This window comes from Drosophila serrata, unplaced genomic scaffold, assembly GCF_035046125.1.
Source record: "Drosophila serrata isolate PLE 108 unplaced genomic scaffold, ASM3504612v1 contig_347, whole genome shotgun sequence".
In the NCBI taxonomy this organism is placed as follows: Eukaryota; Metazoa; Arthropoda; class Insecta; order Diptera; family Drosophilidae; genus Drosophila; species Drosophila serrata.
Window position 1 is genome coordinate 2,031,792 of NW_028257245.1, and position 22,591 is coordinate 2,054,382.

Genomic DNA, 22,591 nt, shown 5'->3' on the forward strand with positions numbered 1-22,591 from the left:
AATGTGAAAAGGAAAACCCGGGGAAACTGAAGACACTGGTGACATTTGATAGGCCATACGGTCAACTGCCGGCGATATCTTTCGGCGGTTCTATTTATAGGTCCCGATGCAATCTGGACCTGCAGCAGGACCCCCGAATGGAGTCACGTTCGGTGGTCGTCTTCAAATGTCAGCCACTCGCAACCAAGTCTTTATCTCTTGCTCTGGGAGGGCTTTCTGTATTTGGCCCCCTTAAGCTGGGGAGGATCGGAAGAACAAGCCCTTTATTGCCTAGTTACTGCCCCGGACAATCTCACAATATGATTCATTGAGACCGAAACGAGAGACTACTCATCAAGTAGCTCTATAATTGATATCGCAAAGGCCCCTAGCTGGGTGGCAATGGGTTGTACTGGCTTCTACTGGTTTTACAATACATTTGTAATCAATCATACAACGCGTGTTGTTGTAAGTCATCGGTAAAACATGAATGAAAATCTATAAAAATACATTTTCTGGTGATTATTATTCAGGCAATTACTATTGAAAGAGCTATGTCAAATAAAACACGTCTTCATTTGCTGAGTTATAATTTCAAACTGATTTTATTTTCTTAAAGTTCTAGCTTAGGTGGCTAACATGAATATCGCATAGACTTATTTTTAGGTAATCCCACTCAGGTACAAGCGGGAAATTTCCGCTGCCCGATATCCTTATCTATACAAACGTGTGGTGACCACTCGCAGGAGGTCCCATTGCATCGCAGGTATAATTATGTTTTATTGTCCGATAAGCGGTTATGTATATATATATATGCAGACGCTAAATAGTGCAGTGCTGCGGCTCGATCCTTTTACATAATTTTCTTATATATACGTGTTCATGTGTGAACATTCTGCCGAGGGCCAGCAAGGTTTAGGAGTACAGTTTTTTTTTTTTTAACAAATAGAATCCAAATACATATAATTTTGTTTTAATGAATTTTACATTTAAAGATTTGGTGTGCGGACTTCAAAAGTTACGGCTTGTAATTGCCTGCTTATATTACACTTACGTAACGAGTATATAATCAAAATTAGTACAATAATTATACATATAATTAATGAGGTATGGCCCGATATGTGGTGCACATTTAACCCTTTTAATTCGATGTGACTTTCATTTAACTGTTTTATTTTCTTAGTAAGTCTATCAATTTCTACTGTATGATTTATATACTTGGCCTCGAATGGGCTCCAAACAATTTTCGGCGTATCTGTAATTTCACCTATATATGCTGATGATAGAGTCTCTTGCCTTTCTGTCTTTAAAAGATATTGAGCCACTAAAATTTTATCATCCGTACGAGCTGTGCAATCAGACCTTAGAGTTAAAATTCCTTCCTCTGGCAAATTTATTAAATCCATATTTGAATTTCCACATTGAATTCTTACTTTAGCATTTACATGAACCTTAAAGAGCCAAGCGCTTTTAGTTTCTAGTTCAACCCAATAGGAGTTAGTATCTAACATTTGCCTGTATATACAGTTAGCTGGTCTACCTGGTTTGAGTGGCCTTAGTTCGCATGCCATGTCATTAGCGTTACTCCATGGCCAATTTCCTTCGCAAACTCTGTTCTGAGCCTGCCACTTCTGACAGTTGTTCAAGGTGGTTGATGTCATCAAATGATATGCATCTATCTCAAAATTGTAAACTAAATATTCTGATTTTAAATCCACCATCAGCAAGGTTTCAGCTGACCACACTGGTACTGGAATAACCTTGTACAATTTTGATGGATGCCTGCTAAATAGAGGGATCTTAACATTTATTATCAATTTTTTGTCGACAAAAAGACCCTTAGCAGTCAAAAGGGTATATACTTCTTTCAGCTCGGTTCCAGTTCTTTTCCCTGGCAACACTAACGCCTCAGATAGCATTTCCTTTATTTTTGAGATTTCCTCTTTTAACTGGCTAGGCTTAATGATATTAGTATTAAGCCTCCCATGATTTATATCAATCAACAAACTTATAATACCTGCTTGTGTTTTTTCGCAATCTTCAATCAAGTTGGACAATTGCCTTGCCAACATAAAAAAATTTGTAGACTCCTTATAAACGTAATAACTTTCTTGAAGTGCAGCCGTCATATTTTCAATACGCTTATTCATATATCTGAAATTATCATTAACTTCTTCATTTGTCTGTTTCAAAATATTAGCAGTCGAATCCACTATGGACAATTGTTTTTTGCCTAGCTCCTGGAGGTTGTTTTGGTTATCCAATAAGTTTCTCATATTTTGCTCCATTTGTACCCTATCATCTTCATCCATTATCCCAAATAGAATATGATAAAGGGATCCCATAAATTCAAAAGGAGCGCGTTTTGTTCTTTTGTTGCTATGAGCCATAAACAATTTATTGTTTTCTTGTAGCTCAGTTAGATGTTTTAAACTGTTATCTAATACCTGGTTACACTGATCTTCAAAGCTATAAAGCTTTGCACAAACTAATCTCATTTTAGTTACTAGCGTACTACTTCTGCTAATCATTTGGAAATACGCATCCATGTTATAGAACACTACTAAACTCCACGAGGAAGTAACTATCTCTACATCGCCCATTGGATCCAAATATAGGGCTGATGTTTTATTTATTTTGTCTATTTTATATTTTGGCGTGCTTTCTAACAAGGGAGCTGCAACAGATAGTTGACAAAATAGCATTACCATTAGCATGCTCATTATTAACCCCAGTTTAGATATCTTAGGTCCACCTCTTGTTAACCTTTTTGGTTTGGGTTCTTCTTCATTATATTCGGCCGAGAAATGCTTGCATCTTGCATCTTAACTTTCACTACACGAACCTTCTCATCTTTACCCTTGTGTATTTCTTCGACCTTCCCTAATGGCCATCTTGATGGATGACAATTTTCATCTTTTATCAGAACTACTTGTCCTTTTTCTATATTGGGAATATTTTTTCTCCATTTATATCTCTGTTGAAGGGTATGCAAATAGTCCTCTTTCCATTTTACCCAAAAATCTCTTTTAATTTTTTGAATTAATTTCCACCTGTCTAAATTTCCTATTTTCTCATTTCCCTCTATAGGTTCAATTACTTCCAACGGTGGTCGTCCTATAAGAAAGTGACCTGGTGTCAGAACTTCAGTCTCTTCTATATCGTTGTCTGATAAATATAGAGGACGAGAGTTCAAAACTCCTTCAATCTGGCATAACAAAGTTGACATCTCTTCGTACGTCAAACTTCCGTCCCCAATAACTCGTTTAAGATGGTATTTACTGATTCCCCCCCATTTTGTTGCCATACAAACAAATACATCTATATATCCATTATAAACTTTTTTGACCTCTATTTTTCGAACATTTAATATAATAAGGTCCTCTACCTATAGGTATGACATTGTTACCCTACATTTTAAAAGATTTCCCGTTATCTGTTGTGCTGCGATTTGTCTGTATCTTGCACATTTCGGACACGTGTTTAATTTTTTTCCTTAAAGAATTTCTTAACCCAAATATCCAATATTTTCTTTGGATATAAGTTCTCATTAAATTTATTCCACCACGTAAAGTCTCCTTATGGGCATTTTCAATAATTAACGACGCAATGTGCCCTTTATCCAGAATAATTGGATGCTTTACTTCAAACCTCGTTTTGGCATTCTGCAACCTTCTGCCTACTCTGATAATTCTATCCTTGTCAATGAATGGATACAAACTTAAAATTTTTGAATTAATTTTGATTTCTTTTTTATTGAGCAAATTGTTAAGCTCCGGACTAAATTGGAATTCCTGCTCCTTTTTAACAATTATATGTTCTGCATATTTTAATTCTTTAGCCGTTAAAAACCATGGATAAGATATACGTTTTGTTTTCATATTGATAAATCTTACAACGTAACATATCACTCGCTTCAATTTGTGTATGCATGAATATTTTTCCAACAGTTTATAGATCCGATCCTCATTCGTTGTCAGCACGGTATTGTCGATTGTTTCTACCTCGGCATTTACCTGAGGCGGCCAATTTTCTTTCGATTCTCTTAACCAACTTGGCCCATTCCACCAAAGTTCACAATTCAGTAGCTCGCTCGAGGGAATTCCTCTTGAAGCGGCGTCTGCTGGATTATCTTCTGACCTGACGTGATTCCATTCTTTTGAATCGCCGCCAAATGTGGGTACCTCGATTTTTGGTAGAATAGGTAAATCTGAAATTTTACTCATACCCTCCAATTTTACATCTACTTTTTTCTTCATCTGTTCGTTAACTTCAGATGATATATTTTGAATGTCAAATTCTAACTCGCTAAGGGTTAATTCGACCTCAAGGCTACAAGATCCTATTTTTGTTTTTAGTTCGACAATATTTTGCCAGAGGAAATGAATTTTGTTTTTTCTTATTCTCAAGGTCCCTCGTTTTTCATTTTGAATTTCTAAATATGTTTCTTCTAAATATGATTTTAACTGATTAACCTTTTTTTCAAATATGGATTGCGCCTCTTTTGTTGTTGACCTACTTTGGTCATAAGCGGCTCTAACTTCCTTTAATAAATCTAGAACCTTTTCATATTTTTTCTTAGTGAAATATTCATGGTCTATGGGCCCTAGCCTTACCAACATATTGTGGTTCGTTAACAACTCCCTCTCTAAGTCATTTAACAACTGTACATCATTGTTCGAAATTCTCCTACCTTCATGGCAATTGGCTATTATATCCCCACATGTCTTATTTAATTCAGCCTGCCTTTTTAGAAGGTTTAAAATTTGTTCGGACAGCATTTTTCTTTTTAATATTATTTTTAGCGGACAAAATTGGGATTTTTCCTTTTATCTTTGTTTAAATTTAATATGTTCTTATATATTACTTATATATACTAAGTAAGTAACAATTTAAATATTAAAATAAGTGAATATTTTAAAGTGGGACTTATCCGGTGCTGTCACTGCTGTCACTGTAGTCGCCGCCGATGTCGTAGTCGCCGCTGCTGATTTGTCGCCGCTGTTGATTTGTATCTACGGCTGTCCTTGCTGCCGCCGTATTTTTGCCGCTGTTGTGGATCGTTGGTGTTTTTGGTGCCGCTTCGTTACTGCTGTAGCTTGTAGTAGACTTTATATTTTTAGCTGCCGATGTTATTATGTTTTTGCGGTCCAATTTTTCACTTTTCAATATCCACTTGGATTGGAAATTGTTTTCACAATCCTTTTTTTAAATTTTATTTTATGCACTTTTATTTATGTATTTTTAAGCACATTCACTACTGATGTTAATATGGCCTCAGCACGCCTTACCATATTCGAATGGTAGCACAGCAACCTTTAGCTATATTTTAAGACTAAATGGTGTGTATTTAAAAAACATAAAAGACTCTTGTATATCTTTTTGCTTTATAGTTATTCTTCTCTGTTCCTTACCACGGGTGGGGGGAAACAAGAGATAGTTATTTTTGCAGCCTTCGTATTTGAAGGTGCTGGTTTAAAAAACTCTGAACCTCTTACCACAGGGGGGAAAGTTGCAGAGTGGCCGAAGGACCAAAATGAAAGAGCTATGTCAAATAAAACACGTCTTCATTTGCTGAGTTATAATTTCAAACTGATTTTATTTTCTTAAAGTTCTAGCTTAGGTGGCTAACATGAATATCGCATAGACTTATTTTTAGGTAATCCCACTCAGGTACAAGCGGGAAATTTCCGCTGCCCGATATCCTTATCTATACAAACGTGTGGTGACCACTCGCAGGAGGTCCCATTGCATCGCAGGTATAATTATGTTTTATTGTCCGATAAGCGGTTATGTATATATATATATGCAGACGCTAAATAGTGCAGTGCTGCGGCTCGATCCTTTTACATAATTTTCTTATATATACGTGTTCATGTGTGAACAACTATATTTCATTGTTTTTTTTTTTCTATAAATATAATTTTGTTGGTTTATTTATTTTTCGAAATGCTTTTATTATTATCGATATTTTTTATTTATTAATTAAAATAATGATATAAGGACTGATAAAAATAATATTATATATTAAAATTTAATGCCTTACGCTTAATGTACAATTGTACATTTATTACTTAAGTTTTTTTAACTTGTTGAATTTAACCCCTTCTTTGAACTGGGGTTAAGTAACAAAGATCGGTTCATAAGAGCAACCTTATCATATACATAGCTTTGACTCTCTTTCTTAATACATTTAACCCTGATTTTAAACAGGGCTAATTAAGTAACTAATCTTATATTAACGCTGCTGTTACTAATAGCTTTACTTTATTTAACAGCTTGGTATATAGCTTTCTTTATTTTTCCTATCTAACGCTTTCTTTAACCTAGAGTTAACTAACAATGACTTCTACTGATATATGCCGTTTTTATACCCTTGCAGGGTATTATAATTTCAGTCAGAAGTTTGCAACGCAGTGAAGGAGGCACCTCCGACCATATAAAGTATATATATTCTTGATCAGGATCAACAGCCGAGTCGATCTAGCCATGTCCGTCTGTCCGTCTGTCCGTCTGTCCGTCTGTCCGTCTGTCCTTCTGTCCGTCTGTCCGTCTGTCCGTCTGTCCGTCTGTCCGTTTCTACGCAAACTAGTCTCTCAGTTTTGAAGCTATCTGAATGAAACTTTGTAGTTAGCCTTCTATATACTCTCACTCGTATATATGTCGGAACGGGCCGGATCGGACGACTATATCATATAGCTGCCATAGGAATGATCGGAAAATTTTTACAAAAAAATTTTTAACTTTTTCAGTTTTCAATAGAATTGGATCAAATTTGAAATATAGCCATTTTACTATACTCTACAATTTTGCACAAAATTTTATGAAAATCGGACTACTATATCATATAGCTCCCATAGGAACGATCGAGAAATTAATACAATTAAATTTATAAGTTTTTCAGTTTTCAGCTGATTTTCATCAAACTTGAGGTATAGCCATTTTATATCAGTCTTAAATTTTGTGTCAAATTTCATGAAAAACGGACGACTATATCATATAGGTGCCATACAAACGATCGTTTGATGTAGAGGAAAAATGCAAATCTGTGAATGTAAAACTGCAAATATAATATGTATAGGTGAATGAAATGAAAGCAGCTATTACTTCATTGTTTTTTAACACAAATAAATATAATTTACATTGTTGAGATTCCTATTCATGGAAGTTCTATCTGCAAGGGTATATAAACTTCGGCATGCCGAAGTTAGCTTCCTTTCTTGTTACTTTTCAAATCTAACCTCCGCTTCTACCTTTAAGGACAACCTTATCTATGTATTACTTTCCCCACTTTTTCATATTTAACCCACCCTGGCAGCCTGGCAGCTAACCAGCTAACCTTATCTAACGGCTTGTATAACTTTCTTCCAATTTTCTTATCATAGCATCAAATTTAACCTGCGCTTTAACATAGGGTTAATCACCATAGCCTGGTAGTTAAGAGTAACCTTATCTAATAGCCGCTATGTCTTGCTAACTTGTTGCATCCAACCCCCAGTTAATCTGGGATTAACTAACAGAGTCCAGTAGCCTTATCTAACAGCACGCTGTTAGCGAGCATGCAATGATCATGAAGAACGTCAACGAAAAAACCCGATACACACGCTCGACGGAATGAGGCTTTGTGACTAATGCACTAATTGAATGAAAGCTTTCGGCGAGGAGGAAAACAAATGCAACAACAGACTCTGAGGGTGGGGAGGAGCCAGTATGGAACTGAAAGGTCTCTGTGACCGAGGCAAATCGGAATCGTCACAATTAAAGTGGGTCAGCAAACCGCGTGGAGGAGACGCCGCCCCAAAGCATAAATTGCAAATCCCGACACACGGACACCGACCCTTTCTTGGGCCACACTTGTATGGTAATGTGGGTCAAAAGCCCGAAATTATGTATTATCATTAAATTTCATTACGGCCGACTTTTCGAGCGCTTAAATAATGCCAAAAGACTTGGACTTTGCGGGCAAAGCGGAATGCAAAAACAAAGCGAACCCGTTACACCGCAAAATTCACGCAATGCCACACCACTCAGCAGTGGGTTGTTACCTTATTTCTTATTTTATTTCATTTTTTGTTGTGGCCCTCCCCCCTTATTGTACAGTTATGGGAACGGAATGGAGCCACCGAATGCAATCCAAGTCCAGTCCAAGTCCAGCCAAAGAAAGGCAAAACGTTGGTCAGTTCTTGCACGCATGTCCATATCGGGAGTTCTTTGGGAATGCGTAGAATCTTGCGACACAGAAAGAAACTCAACTGGAGATAAGGTTTTCTCGCTAAAATCGTGTCACTTGTCACATTCCGTGAAAGTAAACGATTACGCTGGGTTAAGGTCATATGTGAGTCCTTTTCATTACCAGAATTATTCTTATAGAAATAATTATTAACTTTAACATGGGATAAGCATCGTATTTAAATGATTATGGTTCCTGGTTGCCCTTAGAAAAGGAACCCTGCTTCGGAATACAGAATGTGATGCCATTTAGATATCAGGAATCATATAATATTTGTATATAATCTGATATTAAATTATTTGATAAATTTTGAGTTTCTGAGTTTCAATCAGTAATAAAAGTCATGATAAAATCTTATAGCTTTCATGGCTAACTTGACTTTTCTAAACCATTATTTTACACTTTCTGCATATATTAAATTAGATTTACCTAGAGATCGTTCTTTATATAGCTCATTGTTATTCATCCAAAGAATATTCATAGAAAATATAGTTTAAATTACAAAAAGAAGTTCAGTTGATGTAAAAAAAATATAACAAAAAATCACTCTAGACCAGTGAGCTATTAAGCAAAAGCAATATTATAAAATTATTGAACAATAAATCAAAACTTATCGGTCAAAATATAAACTTTTCTTGAAGGAAACTCACAAATATCTTCGAAACAAAACTATGATTCTATTTATGAAAACTTTACCCCGACTGAAGGATAAGCAACTAACAGATACATTTCTCTCGGTGCCTTTTGAGTCATGTCAGTGGATTTCTGCACGAAGATGGAGTTCAGTGATCCCGCCCGCTTACCAAAAAAGTCCTCCCATCTCTCGGAGGTGTCCGAATCGGATTCTATGTCCATCTTGGTCCTCTCCAGTGGCTTGATTTACGAGTGTCTTGGTTTTTGGTTTGGTTGGCTTGGGTTTTCCCCCGGCTCTCGGCTCTTGGCTCTGTCTAAATATAGAGACGACTGGCTTTGGCCTTTATGGCTGCTGCATTAGATATCGTAGCGTGTAGATACTGTATCTCAAGGAATGACTTCACCGCCGACTGGGAGCGGAAAGGCAAAGCTCAATCAATGACCGCCGATAAGATAAACTCGCGATTTAACTTTAAACACTGGCACTGGAGAACACTGTGCGATTTTTCCCGTCGTTCTGCGTTGTTTTCCTTCGTTTTTATTTTTTGTTTTATATTTTTTTAGCTGGTATTTAGCGATATCTTATCGCGGAGCTCCAAGGCAGGGCAAATATGTGGGGATCCAGGTGCGGTGGCATTGCAGCCAACAACAGCTGTTGAGGAGCGTGAATGTATCTCAAAGCTGTGCTCCCCGGCTTCTTGTGCTGATGACTAAACCGGCTCGCGAACTTGTATCCGTTGGATGTGTTTTCGTTTATTTTCGTATTCAGCATTTGTTTGTGCTTAGAACGCTTGAGCAGAGATACACACGCGGCCTCAGGTTAATCTCGCTCAGATCGTTGATTGAATTAAATGGATGGCTTTGGATGGCGCTTCTCACTTGTTGCGAAACGAAAACAAAACCAAAATGAAAATTCACAGAAATTAATGATCGCGCCTCGCTGATTTTCCAGTTTCTCTCGTGCAAAATCACCTTCGCACCGTTACTTCTAATTGCGCCAAGTGAAACAAAAACAACAACACAGCCAAGGCGGCTCACACAGGTACACTTTTCTTATTTATATATATTTTTTAATATATTTCTATTTGCCTCTCTCTCGCTCTTGTTGCTTTTCTTTTGATCGACGACGATACGCACACACACACGCTCACGCGCTGGGGGAGCTCGAGCGCTCCGGTAACGACATAGACTTGGCCAGTTGCGCGATTGGGGATTCACTTGGCCTCAGTGTGGCCAGTTTAGCGTACTTCCGACTATATCTGGCATATTTAAAAATTATGCTTATGCACTTTCCAACTAGCTTTTTAATTTATGTCCCAGTGAAGAGCAACCGAATCGAAATTCAAACTTGGCCGCTGAACAGACCGTTCGTTCGCGATCGCTGTTGGTAAGCAAGTAACACGGCCACACCACGAGTTTTGTTTTCCAACCCAGCTGAATAATCAGTCAGTGCTGTCAGTTTGGCTATCTTTAAGCTATATCTGGCATTTATAAAATGTATTGCATTAAAGCAATCTGTAATTAGGAACATAACATGTTTTACTCACATCTTTGTAGAATGAAAAACTTTTAACGTAAGAAGAAATAAGGAAAAATGGCAATCAACTTTTCGTTGAATTATTTTTTCTTTAAAATGTTATAATACATACTATAATTATTTCATATTAATGTCATTTTAACTAATCAAACCTGTTCGTAACTGAAAGATAAAATAGAAGTTCTACTTCTAAAAATCCTAAACACCTCTCTTAAAATATATTAAAAAAATCTACATAAATAATCTAATTCGACTATACTAACACATTAAAAAAAGAAAACTACCTTTAAACTGTTTTGGATTTCATTAAAATTAAATTTTATAATCATGTGTAAGTGCCATTGCTTACATTAATTGTCATACTAATCTTTTTACTAAACATAATAGGTGTAAGAACTTCATAAATGTTTAAGTTACAGATAATTAGAATGATAAACAGACAATTATTTAGACCAGTGATATACCTATTTTTCTATGACGATGTCTTTAATACATACAAAATAACGGTAGGAACGCAAAACCGCACTCACTTGGTAACCGAAAATTAATTCTAAAAAAAGTTTTGGCAATGTAATTTATATAGCTGTATCAAATGCAAAAATCCAATAAATATCGATTAAATTATTGTTATCTAGGGAAATTAAAAGAGAAAAAAAAATTTGTTCGTTTTTAGGTGATTTGAACCAAAAATCATTTTAGGAATATGTACATATTGATATTCCAACGGTAAATAATATTAAAATGTGATTTTATTGTCCACACAACTTTTTTAGAATTAATTATTGGGTTGCTTAGGCCTTTACAGATCTGAGGCGGTAACGGAATTTTCGCCGCGGTCGTCAAAGGTGCCACCACAGTATCTTGTATCTGTCCGATAAGCAACCATTCGTTCCAACTCGAATGCGCTCGCTTCGAACATCGAGCGAAGGTTTGAGTCCTTGCTAAAGTACTTTTCGACGTTGCTAAAACAATTTAAAAAAACTAAAACAATTAATCTTAGCAGTCCTGTGTGCAAGACCGACAGCACCACCAGGTGGAGATTATGAGCCACATATTGTACACCTCAACTAAGGGGTAAAAACCAATAAAATTAAAAATCAATCAAACATGAACATTTGACCTACATAAAATGAGGATGGCGCCGAACAACCAGTACAGAGGGTTTCCCATCACACTGCATAAAAAAAACACCGTAGCAATTAGCAGGAGGAAGGATAAGAGACCAATGATGAAGGCCAGCAGGATGGCCCAGCACCTGTCCTGCCAAATGGAAAATTATAGTAAGACCTAAGACAAAATCAGCAACTGTATGGTCGAGATCCCACACTCACCCACATCGTGCCGAAGAGCAGGCATATCCTGCCCAAGCCAAAGACCACGGCAAATACCATCGCAAGCACCTTGGTGAAGAAATTACTCTCTTGATTTCTCACCATCTCGAAGATTGCCACGGAAAGGACCATCACCGCCTCAATCACGCCCAGCACTCCGACGATCACGCAGCCAATGTATAGGGAAAAGTAGCCGCAAAAACCCTTGAGACACATTTTTTGTTTGTTTTTTTTTTATTACATTACAAATTTTGAAATAAACTTCAATTTTGGGCAAAGGGCTCTGAGAGGAGGTAAAAAGTTCGCATATCTCGTCCTATGTTTCGCTTTCTTTAAACATCATTAAGGTTTGGTTTTTGAAAGTCTTTAAGGAAAACCTCATCCGTTTACTTTATTTAGCCGTTTTTTCAACCAATTTCAACATTAAGTTAACGTTAAGGTGTAAAAAGTAAAAATGATACTTAAAAAAATTTCGACCGTTGGAGATATTTTAAATTACAAGTAAAAAAAAATTTTCGTTAAATAATGAATTTAAAAAAAAATTAAAAAGTGTGGACTTAAAGATCAAAGAAATACTAATTATTTTTGTATTGTGCAGTAAATATAGCTTGTAACACAAAGAAAATACAAACTAAATGATAAATACTAGTAAATAAAACATAACACATTATAAATTTTCTCTTTTTTAATATTTAATTACGTTAATTATTCTTTCTTTTTTTTAACAAACTAAAATCATTGATTGTTTGAAAGTGGTTTCCATTTAATGTTTGTTTATAAAGATTATTTATTTATTTAGGGTTAAAAAATGGGGTGAAAAAATAAAAAGGACTATAATAACAGTTATATTCACTTTTCAATCAGTAAAATAATTTATATAGTTAGTGTTTTAAACAAACTTAAACAAATATTTTAACTATTCGGACTTTGGCTGCTTTCTAGCTTTCTTCAAAAGAGTTGGCATCACCGCTGGAAAATAAAACATAATAACAAATGGATTTAACTGCTTCGCCTCCTATTAAACGTGCCCGGAGGGAATCCCTCACCCCAGTTGAGGAAGAGGACATCAACGGCATCCGGGCCATTCTGTCCGATGAGTTCGATCGGGATATAAAACTGGTAAAGGCGCACAGCTGCCAGTTGGAGACGAAGCAGCAGCTGCAGGCGGTGATCCAGGAGTTGTCCCAGAAGCTGCCACACTTCCATCATCTAAAGCGCGTACACGACCGCAGTGTGCTCATCTGTCCCAGCTCCGATATCGAGGCATCGGAGACCCTGGAGCAGCACCTGCAACGCTTTGCTTTCTCGGAACACGTACTCCGGGCGCTGTGCCAGGAAGTACGGGTGGTCGAGGTGCCAGAACGCATGCCTCGACTGAGGGTGCAGTACGAGAAGACACTGCGGCACTGGCCCTGCAAGTTCCACCCGAACCACTACTCGGAGTCCCTGCGAAACGGCAGCAACTTCAGCTCCGAGCAACGTCGATTTCACAAGCGGGTGGCCCAGCTGCTGGTGAGGCTTTCGCGGGATGTGAATGCCGGTGGGCCAGTGGGTATCTGTGTGGACCCACGACAACCCAGCATCGTTGCCATTGCTGGAGGTGAAGCGTCCCGAAGTCCGCACGAGCACTGCAGCATGCTGCTAGTGGATTATGTTGCGCGGAGCCAGCAAGGAGGAGCCACTGCAACAGACCTAACCTTCGCCGAGGACCCAGAAGCTGGAGCGAAAACCACACTGCGAGGCATTCCCACAGCCTACTATGAATACCTGAACAAGGACGAGGATTGCAAACACCTGGAATTCGGGGCGGAGACGGGGAGAACCGATGAAGTAAAGCAGCAGCAGCAGGATCAAGGAGCCGACAACCTAGCCAAGTTTGGACCTTACCTGTGCACCGGCTACGATGTGTATCTTCTGCAAGAACCCTGCCTTATGTGCTCCATGGCCTTGGTTCACAGCCGAGCGAAAAGAGTGTTCTTTCTGAGGACCTCCGAGAACGGAGCCCTCGTCACGCGATTCCAACTACACACGGTGCGAGAGCTGAACCACCACTACGAGGTGTTCCAGTTTACGACAAAACAGGACGCAAAACTGACGTAACGATTAACGAACCTTGATTTAATGCACAAAATAAATGATTTAAAAGATGTCTTCCATCTTGGGCGCCGTTCTGGTTGTCGACTGGCGGGTGGGCGAGGACAGGAGGCCTAGCAGCTGGCAGTCAGCCTCCAGAATAGTAATATCCTTGGATGAGCCCAGGAAACGGGTGGACAGTTCCAGATCCTTGACGCGCAGGCGGACGCGCGCTCCCTTGACATAGTCGCTGCGGGTAAATGAGAACTCTAAGAATTGTGTTCTATCTTTGAGTAAAGAGTACTCTCTCACCTGGCATTGCGAGCTGGTCGAGTGCAGACGCAGTGAAACTTCCACCCAAAGTCTATGTAGAGATCATCGCCCACCACATGGAATATCTTGCCACTGACCACCTTGCCCTCAGCACTGCCCAACTGCTCCCGGAATTAAGAGATTATTACATAAACCAAATGGGGGATACTCTGCCGCCACTTACATCCACGAACTTGGAGTTCCTCAGCAAAGAGGCGAAGTTCTGGTTGTCCTCCGGCGGCTGCTCAGGCGTGGCAGGAGCCGTATACTTGTCGAAAGCACGAGCGAATCCTCCCTTGCTGCCGCTGCTCTCCGTCGCAGTCTCCACGGGAGCCACCGTCTCCACCGCTGGTCCTTTCTCCGTTTCTCCACTCAGCAAGCGCAAGGCCACTGGCATCCGCCTGCGGCCATCAAATGAGCTCACCTGAAGCGCTGATTTGCTTAGTTTTTGCAACAGCGACATGACTTTTATTCAATATTTCTGACAAAAAGAAAAACAACAATTTGGAAAACACTCAAGAAGAAGATACTCCGTTATCGAAGAACATATAATTATCGATAAAACGCAGCTGATCTTGCACATCGCTAGAGTGCCGGTCTTGACATATTGAATTGAGATTTAATTCAACAGCTTAAAATAAACAACACAAAGTAATCAAGACATTAATTAGTAACATGCCCCAAGGACAGTGTCAACGCATCGAGTCTAATACGGATGTGGCCATCGACGAAATGGACAAGAATGTCATTTTCCTGCCACCATATTTTAATATTACTCTTAATAATAATACTCTTAATGAAGCGTTGCGCCATATGGTTAAATAATGAAATAATCCTTTATTAGCAATGCCAGTACCATGTTAAGCTAGAAATGCCACTCAATCCCAAAGAGGCCTTACCCGAAATGATGAATACTCATGAGGGCTGTGCTCTCGAAAGGATCGAGGAGCAGTCTCCACGTCTAACTATTAAGATGTTGAAACTCGTTTATCATAATTAGTAAATTAGTTTTACTTCCTCTTAAGCCAGGTTTTCAACACATTTTCAAATAAAAAGTCTAAACTCAATTTGTTTATTCATCAATTATGGTATAAAATATTTGTTTTTGGAAAAATATAGCTTATATTATATTTATATATTTTAAACATTCCGCTAAGAATCATCGATGTTTTTGATAGCAAATAATAAGATAATCGATAAATAGCAGCTGGACTGGCACATCGCTAGGATTACAAAAAACACGCTGCCGGCATTTATTTTGATATTACGAAATCAGTTTTTTGGCGTAAATCTACATTTTAATTAGCAAAATGATCCAGGCACAGCGTCAACGCATCGAGTCCGCCGTAACGGAGGCCATCGAAGACATGGACAAGACGTACCTGCGCAGAATGCAGGTAAGTTCCCGGCCCCCTAGGAAACATCAACCGGCATTGTTTCATCTTTCCTGATCCTAACCAGAATGAGATGCATCTGTGCGCCGCCAAGTGCTGTCAGGATGGAACCTCCTCTGCGGATAGCGTCCAGAGGTGCATCGATCGCTGTTCCACGCCCATGACACGAGCTCAAAATTATGTCCAGCACGAACTGGGAGAGTTTCAGGGAAGACTGCAACGTTGCGTCATGGTATGTCCAAAAAATTAAACATTTAAATTCCTGTTACCTATTAATTTATTATTCCCTTCCCTTAGCAATGTAACGACGATGTAAAGGTGAAGATGCCACCCAATCCCAACGAGGACCAAATAGCCAAATACACCGATCAATTCGAGCGCTGTGCCGTCCAGTGCGTAGACAAGCACGTGGGCCTCATACCCGGCATGATGAAGACAATGAAGGCTGTGCTCTCAAAAGGACCCGAGAGCATTCCCCAAGTCTAGCTGCATTTCTATTAACCTATAAAGCAGAGCTCGCAGGGATCCTGTATCACTTAAAGTCAGTAAAGTTGCGGTTCCAGCTCGCGGACTCTATCGAAAGAAAAAAATCGAGAAAACGGAACTAGAGCCGTATTAGCTCTCCAGGACATAACACATACCTTAGAAGTGTATTAAGCTAAGGTCTGAGTTCGGCATAGCTACTGGAAAGTAGACTATTGTAAGTTGCTTGGGAGTGCATTCAAATGATCAAAAGGATTGAGCCAATTTTAAGAGCTCTGCTATTAAGTTGTTGAAACTCGTTTACCATAATTACCGTGCAAATATATAGTGTTACTAGCTCTGGAGCTATTTTACACCTTTTCTAGCTTTACAACTTCCTGGAGTCATGTTTCCATCACATTTTAAAATACAAAATTCAACTGAAAAGCTGTCAAAGCCAGATTTAAATTGTTTATTTCCAAATTGTTAATTTTTAAAATTGGGTCAATGGCGGAACAGCAGAAGAAACGCTTGGAGAGTGCCATTAGCGAAATGATCGAGGACATGTACCGCACCCACTTGCGTCGGATGCAGGTGAGTGTGTGGTCTCCTTCTTGAGTGGAAGTGCTCTCTCGCTAAAACCAATCTTTCTGATATATTGGTGCGAAGTCCGCGATGCATCGCTGTGCGGCCAAGTGTTGCGACGACGAGCGCGGAACGCTGGAGACTGTGCAGAACTGCATCGAGAAGTGCGCCGGACCTCTGATGGATGCCCAGGATTATCTGCAACACGAACTAGGACAGTTCCAAAACCGCCTGCAGAACTGTGTCAGGGTAGGATCCTGTTCTTGGTTTTCATTTCTAGCTCCTTGCTTGGGTTTCCTGAACTTTTTAAGAGCACATTAGGGTTTGACCGGCTACTTAGACAATATTTTTTATACTTAAGACTTTCCATCCGCTTAACAATCAACTACAGACAAGATTTTTGAGGCAAAAAATATGCTGCCAATTAGTTAATATGGGCTGATATTGGCGTTACTAAAGTGTATATTGTCCGTAAAAGAATGATATGTGTAAAACATACGATACTTTCGAAAAATGTATTTATATCGCCTTAGTATTTTCAATCCATCCAAGTTGGTCCATCTGATCTCTTAATAATAGAACTAACTTCTATTTGAAACTTTAATATTTCATGTAGCTATTAAGCCGATTTAAGGCGGATTGGACTTTTTTCCTATTCAATATTGGACGATGATACACTAGGTCAGTACATTCAAGTGGCCCGTATGACACCAGGCACGTGCCTGTTTGGGTTAGGTGTTAGTAAGCGCGATGGAAAATATAGGAAAGAAAGGAAACGAGGAAATTGACCACCGGCGTGCTGCCAGGATGTTTGCTTGCATTACTAAGTGCGTTAGTATTAAAGATTTTCATTTGGGAGGGGTATCTACGTTAGAGATTAGGGTGTACAAATCATTATAATTTGCACATAACACTCTAAAAGGTTCATGCAGTTCGGAGGTTCTACAGTGGCGCAACACTAATGGGATATAGGATCTAGTAGCTCTGCATGGTACGTGGAAATTAAGCTGACTCAACAAGTCAGCACTTTCCACATCACCATGGATAAGGTTAAAAATAAAGGTTATTCCTAGCATCGTTCTACGATTGGCAGTAAGTTTATTAATAGGAGTTAATTTGAGTAGGAGAGTAATCTTAGGTTTGCATCCCAATTTAAACCGCGTAAAGCAAAAAGTAAAAAGTTCTTTTGAACCGTTTGCTATGAACGCTGTACTGAGGGCTTCAAACGCAGTATCCATATTCTAAGATAGGACGAACTAAAGAAGTAAATAACAATTTAGTAACATAGGGGTCATTGAATTCCTTCGACCGCCGTTTAATAAATCCAAGCACATCTCTATTCACTATTGACGAAATATGATCAATAATGTCAAGCTTGGGGTCCAAGCGGACCCCCAAATCATCAACAGAATTAATTCTTTCCAAAGAGCAGCAGTTCAGCGTGTAAGTTAGCAAGCTTAGGAACGACACGAGAGAATGTCATTAACTTGAATTTCGAGCCATTTAATTGTAATAAGTTTACACGGCACCAAGTTTGAAAATGAAAAAGGTAGAATATTACTCATATGACTGTTCCTGCTCATCTTTTCAGTTTCACTAAAAGTAAAATTTACTTAAATAGATTATAATAGCTTCTTTCAGTTTAATGAACGACTTTCCATCTGAATGTAACTAAAGTTAACTTTATTAAAGCCTCTTAAGGTTATCTTAGATTTGGTTCCTGCAGATAGTTATTTTAAATTTCTTGTCTAATCTTACCCACAGGATTGCAACAGCGATGCTCGCTCCAGTCTTCCCAGCAATCCAAGCAACCGGGACATGGCCCGATCCCAGCACATCTTCGAGGGCTGCACGGGCAACTGTGTGGACAAGCACATCGACCTATTACCCGCCCTGTTGAAGTCCATCAAGCAGACCCTGGAGCGGGGTCCACCCAAACGGTCTCCCATACGGGACACCAGGTTGGATATCTGAATTTTTTTTTTTGTTCTGAAACTGGAAAACCACCCGGGAAGCTCGCTTCTCGGAGCATTAAATACACCATTCGGGAGATGTCAATGATTTCACTTATATATTGAAGATTTTTGGTAGAGCTAAACTAAGGCTAAAGATACACTTAGAACGAAACTGCGATCCGGGAAGACGGATGGGCTTATCGGATGAGGGCTTATCAGCTAATCCAGTGCCCACGTGGCCCTCTCGCCCGATTCCGATCCCGGATCTCCTTAGGCCCTAGCACGTTAAATATCTAGTAATAAAGATTCTTAGCAATATGCAACAATAATTGTATTTGGGATCTGGCTGGGATCTACTGCTCGTTCAGCTTCGTCCTAACGCCGTACTTGCTCCAGAAAGTCACCTTGGCGGTGGTCTTCTTCTGACTGTCCTGGAACACCGAACACTGGTCGAATGGCGGACAGTAGAGATGCAGCGAAACGGAGGTGTCCGAGTGGCTGGGATTCTCCACGCGATGCAGTCCTAGGTTATCTGCAGAAAACGAGGAATGGAAAACCCCAAAGTAAGTGGAAATCCCCTTAAAAGTTCGAGTGATGTTCCTCACCATTTATATAAGCCACATCATTGACGGCAAAGGGTGTCTCCCCGATCTCAACCAGCTCCCGGCTGTCGATCTCGCCATCGGGATGGTGGCCTCGTCCCGTATCCCTGCCAGAGCGATTGGGGTACTCGTAGCGCTTCTCTCGCAGATCCCCCTTCAGCATCTTCATAAAGCAATGGGAGTCGGCATGGTCGTGCACCGAGGAGCCGTGTCCTTCGCCCCAGCACAGGATCAGCAGATTAAACTTGCCATTGCCAGCATCCACCAGGTTCCGGGTGTAGCTGTAACGATCGAACTTGGCGTACTTCCGCCACTCCCGGGGATTCGACTTGTACGAGAGCATCAGGTGGTTCACCATCTCGATGTTGACGTAGTTGGACTCGAACTCGCGATGAAGGGCGGCGATCAAGTCGGGAAGGCTGTCCACGGCAGGCCCGTACTTGAGGGGCTTCTCCAGCGCCTGATAGTAGCTGGTGGCCTGGCGCAGGTACTTCTCTTGGTCCACCTGCTCGATCTCCGAATCTATTTTGGACAGGGCCATCTTGGGCTTAGTCTGATTGACCTAGGGTTCGAAGGCGGGAAAGAGTTAGGGATTTTGTTCAGTGAGGGATCATAGAGAGCTGAAGGGCGTGGAAAACTACCTCTATATATATGGAGGAGAATCTCTTTATAGCTCGTTCCTCAATTGATTTAGATGAATTACGACGTTCTATGATCGATGATCTATGATCGATGCTAGCTGATAGCTGATAGCGGATGGCTAATGTCTATATATATATATGTATATATATATATATATATATATATTCCGATCGGTTGTTGTGTGAAAAGATTGAATTCGCTTCCAGTAAGTGTAATCGCGCACACGTTCCACCTCGACTGACAATCCCAACTGAACTGACACCCCGTCTTCTGGAGATTGACTCTCCTGGTTCGCTCCTATATAATCAGCATGGATCGATCGGACGTACGTAAGGCGGAGGCACAAGCCCGGACAAAAACAAGAAGTGATTATCGCCGGGCTTACTATCAATAGCTAGGCATCGAATGTTGCCAGGAGGGGCTCTCCAACAGATGTGCCTGCCTGATTTTCTGGACCAGAGGTTAACGACGCTCTAATGGGACCGTTCGGCGAATAAAAAACAAATTTCTATTCTATTATCTGCCCAATGGCCGAATATATGTTTTCTTGTTGCTGATACGGAGGGTCCCCGTTTGTCACCAATGATAGCTGGTTCGATTTGCTCTAATCTGGCTGCTGACGCATGTCCATTAAATCTTAAGGTGATGTTTTTCTTGAAAATAATATTGGATCCTTGGGATTTTACCATTTAAAATGCGCCATTTTGTTGCTCAGTTCAGAGGTTTTAAATTTCCACTTCAATGCAAATTTATTAGCTTTCGAATTTTGTCTCATCAAAGACCAGCTTTCTCTGCTAAAAGGGGTCAAAGTTTAAGAGCCAATAAAGTATGAGAGATTGAAATTCTTTTTGTTCTCAAGAAAAATTTTTAAATTATTGCCTACTTTCAGGTATATAATGTAGGCCTTAATTGTCTCCTTTATCTTTTAAAATCTGGCTTTAATTTAAAGTCATCGAGTGAGTGATGCATTTGAGTTCTCTTTGTGATTCAGGAAGTTTGTAAATGACTAATGACTGACCTTACTTTCTCCCTACAAATCAAACAACTGACCAAACAAAAGTTCTTTTATGGTTCTTCGTTCTTTGCTTTCCTCCAAAAAGGGGTTTAAATAACATATAACACTTTTCATGAACACTTTTCCAACTGCAATGTCACAACGCCAGTGAACTTGTCACCATAAAAATAATAGTTTTTTTTTTAACGAGACCCCCCCGAGCTGTATTATTAAATAATTTCCCCCCGCACCACATCATGATATTTTGGGTTTTTGGTTTGGTATTTGAAAAATTGTTTTGCAACGGACAACAGCACTAATGTGCCAACTTGGCAGTAGCCAACTTTCGCAACAAGTTAAGGCCAATGGCAAAAACGAGGCAAACAAAAACATAACTACAAGCTGCGTCAATATTAAGCCAACAGAAAGCACAAGCAATTTGAAAAATTGCTGGAAAGCAGGAGGCAATTTTCCAGCCAAGTTCAATAAACCTAGCTTGGGAAACTAAGAAAAGTAAATACTAGGATGCAGGACTCACCATTTTGCTGAAATAGTTGAACTTTTCTTTCTTCTCTTACAGTAACTGAATAATTTTGAATTTTTGTAACTTGCACTTTTCAAGGAATAACTCTTGCTTTCACAGGACTTGAGACTTAGACTTGCACTTTTTCGAATTTGCACTATGGCTAAGTTGCCACCCTGGATGCGCGCCACTTGGTTTGTGTGCCGTTTTGGGTATCTTTCACCAATTTATGGAGATCTTGGCCGGCAGAGCCGCAATTTCCACTCAAAACGCAATTCGAGTGACAATTTGCGACGCCGGCAGAGGCAACGCGACACTCGAATGGCATTTTGAGTGCTTTTACCACCTGCGAGTCGAAACTCAAAGCGGTTTCAACTCAGCGCCGCAACCTGGCCTGGCCTGAGTCGGCACTGCTTGTTGTTGTTTGCTCAGTTGTTGGCCCGAAATTTATGCTACCGATGTCAAGATCTCCGAGGTTGAGCTACCTGGCCGATACATTTCTCCTCCCCCTTCCCGGACGGCCTTAACTATTAATTATAGGGCTTGTGACGTTTTAGGCAGTCTTCTTTCTTATTTGCGTATTTGGTCAAGAGAAATGGCCGTTGGTGCGACTTGCATGTTGCCCTGGGGTTAAAACTGATGAAAGACGAAAGGGTTTTTGAAACCTTTTTCAGCCCCTCTTCGATTTTGGTGTCAAGTGCCGCTTGCCACTATTTATTTATCTCAAAACACTTGGCCTGACTCTGTTGTTGTTACATTTGCATTTACCCATTTTCTCAAGAGAACAATGAAAAGTCTAGAATTTGTATTGAAATAAAACAATTTATTTATATTCATTTTGAAATGATCCATTAGGTTTCCTTTTTATTCCTTTGTTGTTTTTGAAAACCTAAAACCGGTTTCAAAATCTTAAAACACTTGAAACGAGTCCCTAAAGCTTGCTTCAAAGCGCAAAAACCCAATTTCACATTTGTGTTCACTAATCAATCTGCACGGTAGTTTGTAGTAGCTAATTAGAGTCCGGTAGGCTATAAGAAACCATTTAAACATATTGAAAATACACATTTTAAAATGAATTTACTCAAATTAAAAATTTTGTGTGTATTGCTGTATATTTCAAATTACCTTAAATGTGGATGAGAAATATTCTATAAAATGTTAATATATACAATGGTCATTAAATTTGATTATTGTTTAATATGTTTGCATATTTTTAAACATATTAATAATATAAATTATTATTTTATTTTTAAATTTATTATATTTATTGTTGCCGGAATCGGTTAGAGCCATTAGAACATAACCAGACGTTTAGGATATGGGAAGGAAAATATGGTAC

The 22,591-nt window shown here is 39.4% G+C and overlaps 7 protein-coding genes and 1 long non-coding RNA gene across 10 annotated transcripts in view; 4 read left to right on the forward strand and 4 right to left on the reverse strand.

Moving 5' to 3' along the window:
• Positions 1 to 10,242, reverse strand: part of GEFmeso (Guanine nucleotide exchange factor in mesoderm) — a 57,626-nt gene extending 47,384 nt beyond the window's left edge. For both annotated transcript variants that reach the window (XM_020959672.2, XM_086838411.1), the window contains exon 1: positions 9,013 to 10,242. In XM_020959672.2, coding sequence (XP_020815331.2) covers positions 9,013 to 9,064 — 52 coding nt within the window. In that variant the 5' untranslated portion in view covers positions 9,065 to 10,242. The remainder of the gene's footprint in view (positions 1 to 9,012) is intronic.
• Positions 7,681 to 8,832, forward strand: LOC147642834 (uncharacterized). The gene is made up of 2 exons (XR_015272897.1): positions 7,681 to 7,840; positions 8,080 to 8,832. It is a non-coding gene; the product is annotated as an uncharacterized LOC147642834 (long non-coding RNA).
• Positions 10,243 to 11,110: 868 nt separating the features above from the next.
• LOC110189616 (uncharacterized) lies at positions 11,111 to 12,072 on the reverse strand. Of its 2 annotated transcripts, none has more exons than XM_020959754.2 (3): positions 11,711 to 12,072; positions 11,504 to 11,639; positions 11,111 to 11,446 (listed from the first exon to the last, which is right to left on the reverse strand). In XM_020959754.2, the coding sequence occupies exons 1-3, from the start codon at positions 11,924 to 11,926 to the stop codon at positions 11,376 to 11,378; spliced, it is 423 nt and encodes a 140-aa protein (XP_020815413.1). In that variant the 5' UTR covers positions 11,927 to 12,072; the 3' UTR covers positions 11,111 to 11,375. The 2 variants fall into 2 exon arrangements, with proteins under 2 accessions (XP_020815413.1, XP_086694306.1); XM_086838180.1 differs by having other exon boundaries at positions 11,504 to 11,634; positions 11,711 to 12,049.
• A 631-nt stretch (positions 12,073 to 12,703) lies between these two features.
• LOC110189469 (tRNA-specific adenosine-34 deaminase regulatory subunit adat3) lies at positions 12,704 to 13,857 on the forward strand. Its single transcript, XM_020959547.2, has one exon. It carries the CDS (start codon positions 12,704 to 12,706, stop codon positions 13,808 to 13,810), a length of 1,107 nt encoding a protein of 368 aa, XP_020815206.2. The 3' UTR covers positions 13,811 to 13,857.
• On the reverse strand, positions 13,808 to 14,812 carry mRpS28 (mitochondrial ribosomal protein S28). The gene is made up of 3 exons (XM_020959548.2): positions 14,280 to 14,812; positions 14,096 to 14,217; positions 13,808 to 14,033 (listed from the first exon to the last, which is right to left on the reverse strand). Exons 1-3 carry the CDS (start codon positions 14,556 to 14,558, stop codon positions 13,850 to 13,852), a joined length of 585 nt encoding a protein of 194 aa, XP_020815207.2. The 5' UTR covers positions 14,559 to 14,812; the 3' UTR covers positions 13,808 to 13,849.
• A 471-nt stretch (positions 14,813 to 15,283) lies between these two features.
• LOC110189665 (TIM double twin CX3C motif protein) lies at positions 15,284 to 16,413 on the forward strand. Its single transcript, XM_020959810.2, has 3 exons — positions 15,284 to 15,492; positions 15,557 to 15,721; positions 15,787 to 16,413. The coding sequence occupies exons 1-3, from the start codon at positions 15,406 to 15,408 to the stop codon at positions 15,973 to 15,975; spliced, it is 441 nt and encodes a 146-aa protein (XP_020815469.1). The 5' UTR covers positions 15,284 to 15,405; the 3' UTR covers positions 15,976 to 16,413.
• Positions 16,410 to 18,885, forward strand: LOC110189664 (TIM double twin CX3C motif protein). Its single transcript, XM_020959809.2, has 3 exons — positions 16,410 to 16,545; positions 16,621 to 16,785; positions 18,301 to 18,885. The coding sequence occupies exons 1-3, from the start codon at positions 16,459 to 16,461 to the stop codon at positions 18,508 to 18,510; spliced, it is 462 nt and encodes a 153-aa protein (XP_020815468.1). The 5' UTR covers positions 16,410 to 16,458; the 3' UTR covers positions 18,511 to 18,885.
• On the reverse strand, positions 18,591 to 20,315 carry LOC110189663 (cysteine dioxygenase type 1). The gene is made up of 3 exons (XM_020959808.2): positions 19,735 to 20,315; positions 19,097 to 19,655; positions 18,591 to 19,023 (listed from the first exon to the last, which is right to left on the reverse strand). The coding sequence occupies exons 2-3, from the start codon at positions 19,632 to 19,634 to the stop codon at positions 18,845 to 18,847; spliced, it is 717 nt and encodes a 238-aa protein (XP_020815467.2). The 5' UTR covers positions 19,635 to 19,655; positions 19,735 to 20,315; the 3' UTR covers positions 18,591 to 18,844.
• Between the last annotated feature and the right edge of the window lie 2,276 nt (positions 20,316 to 22,591).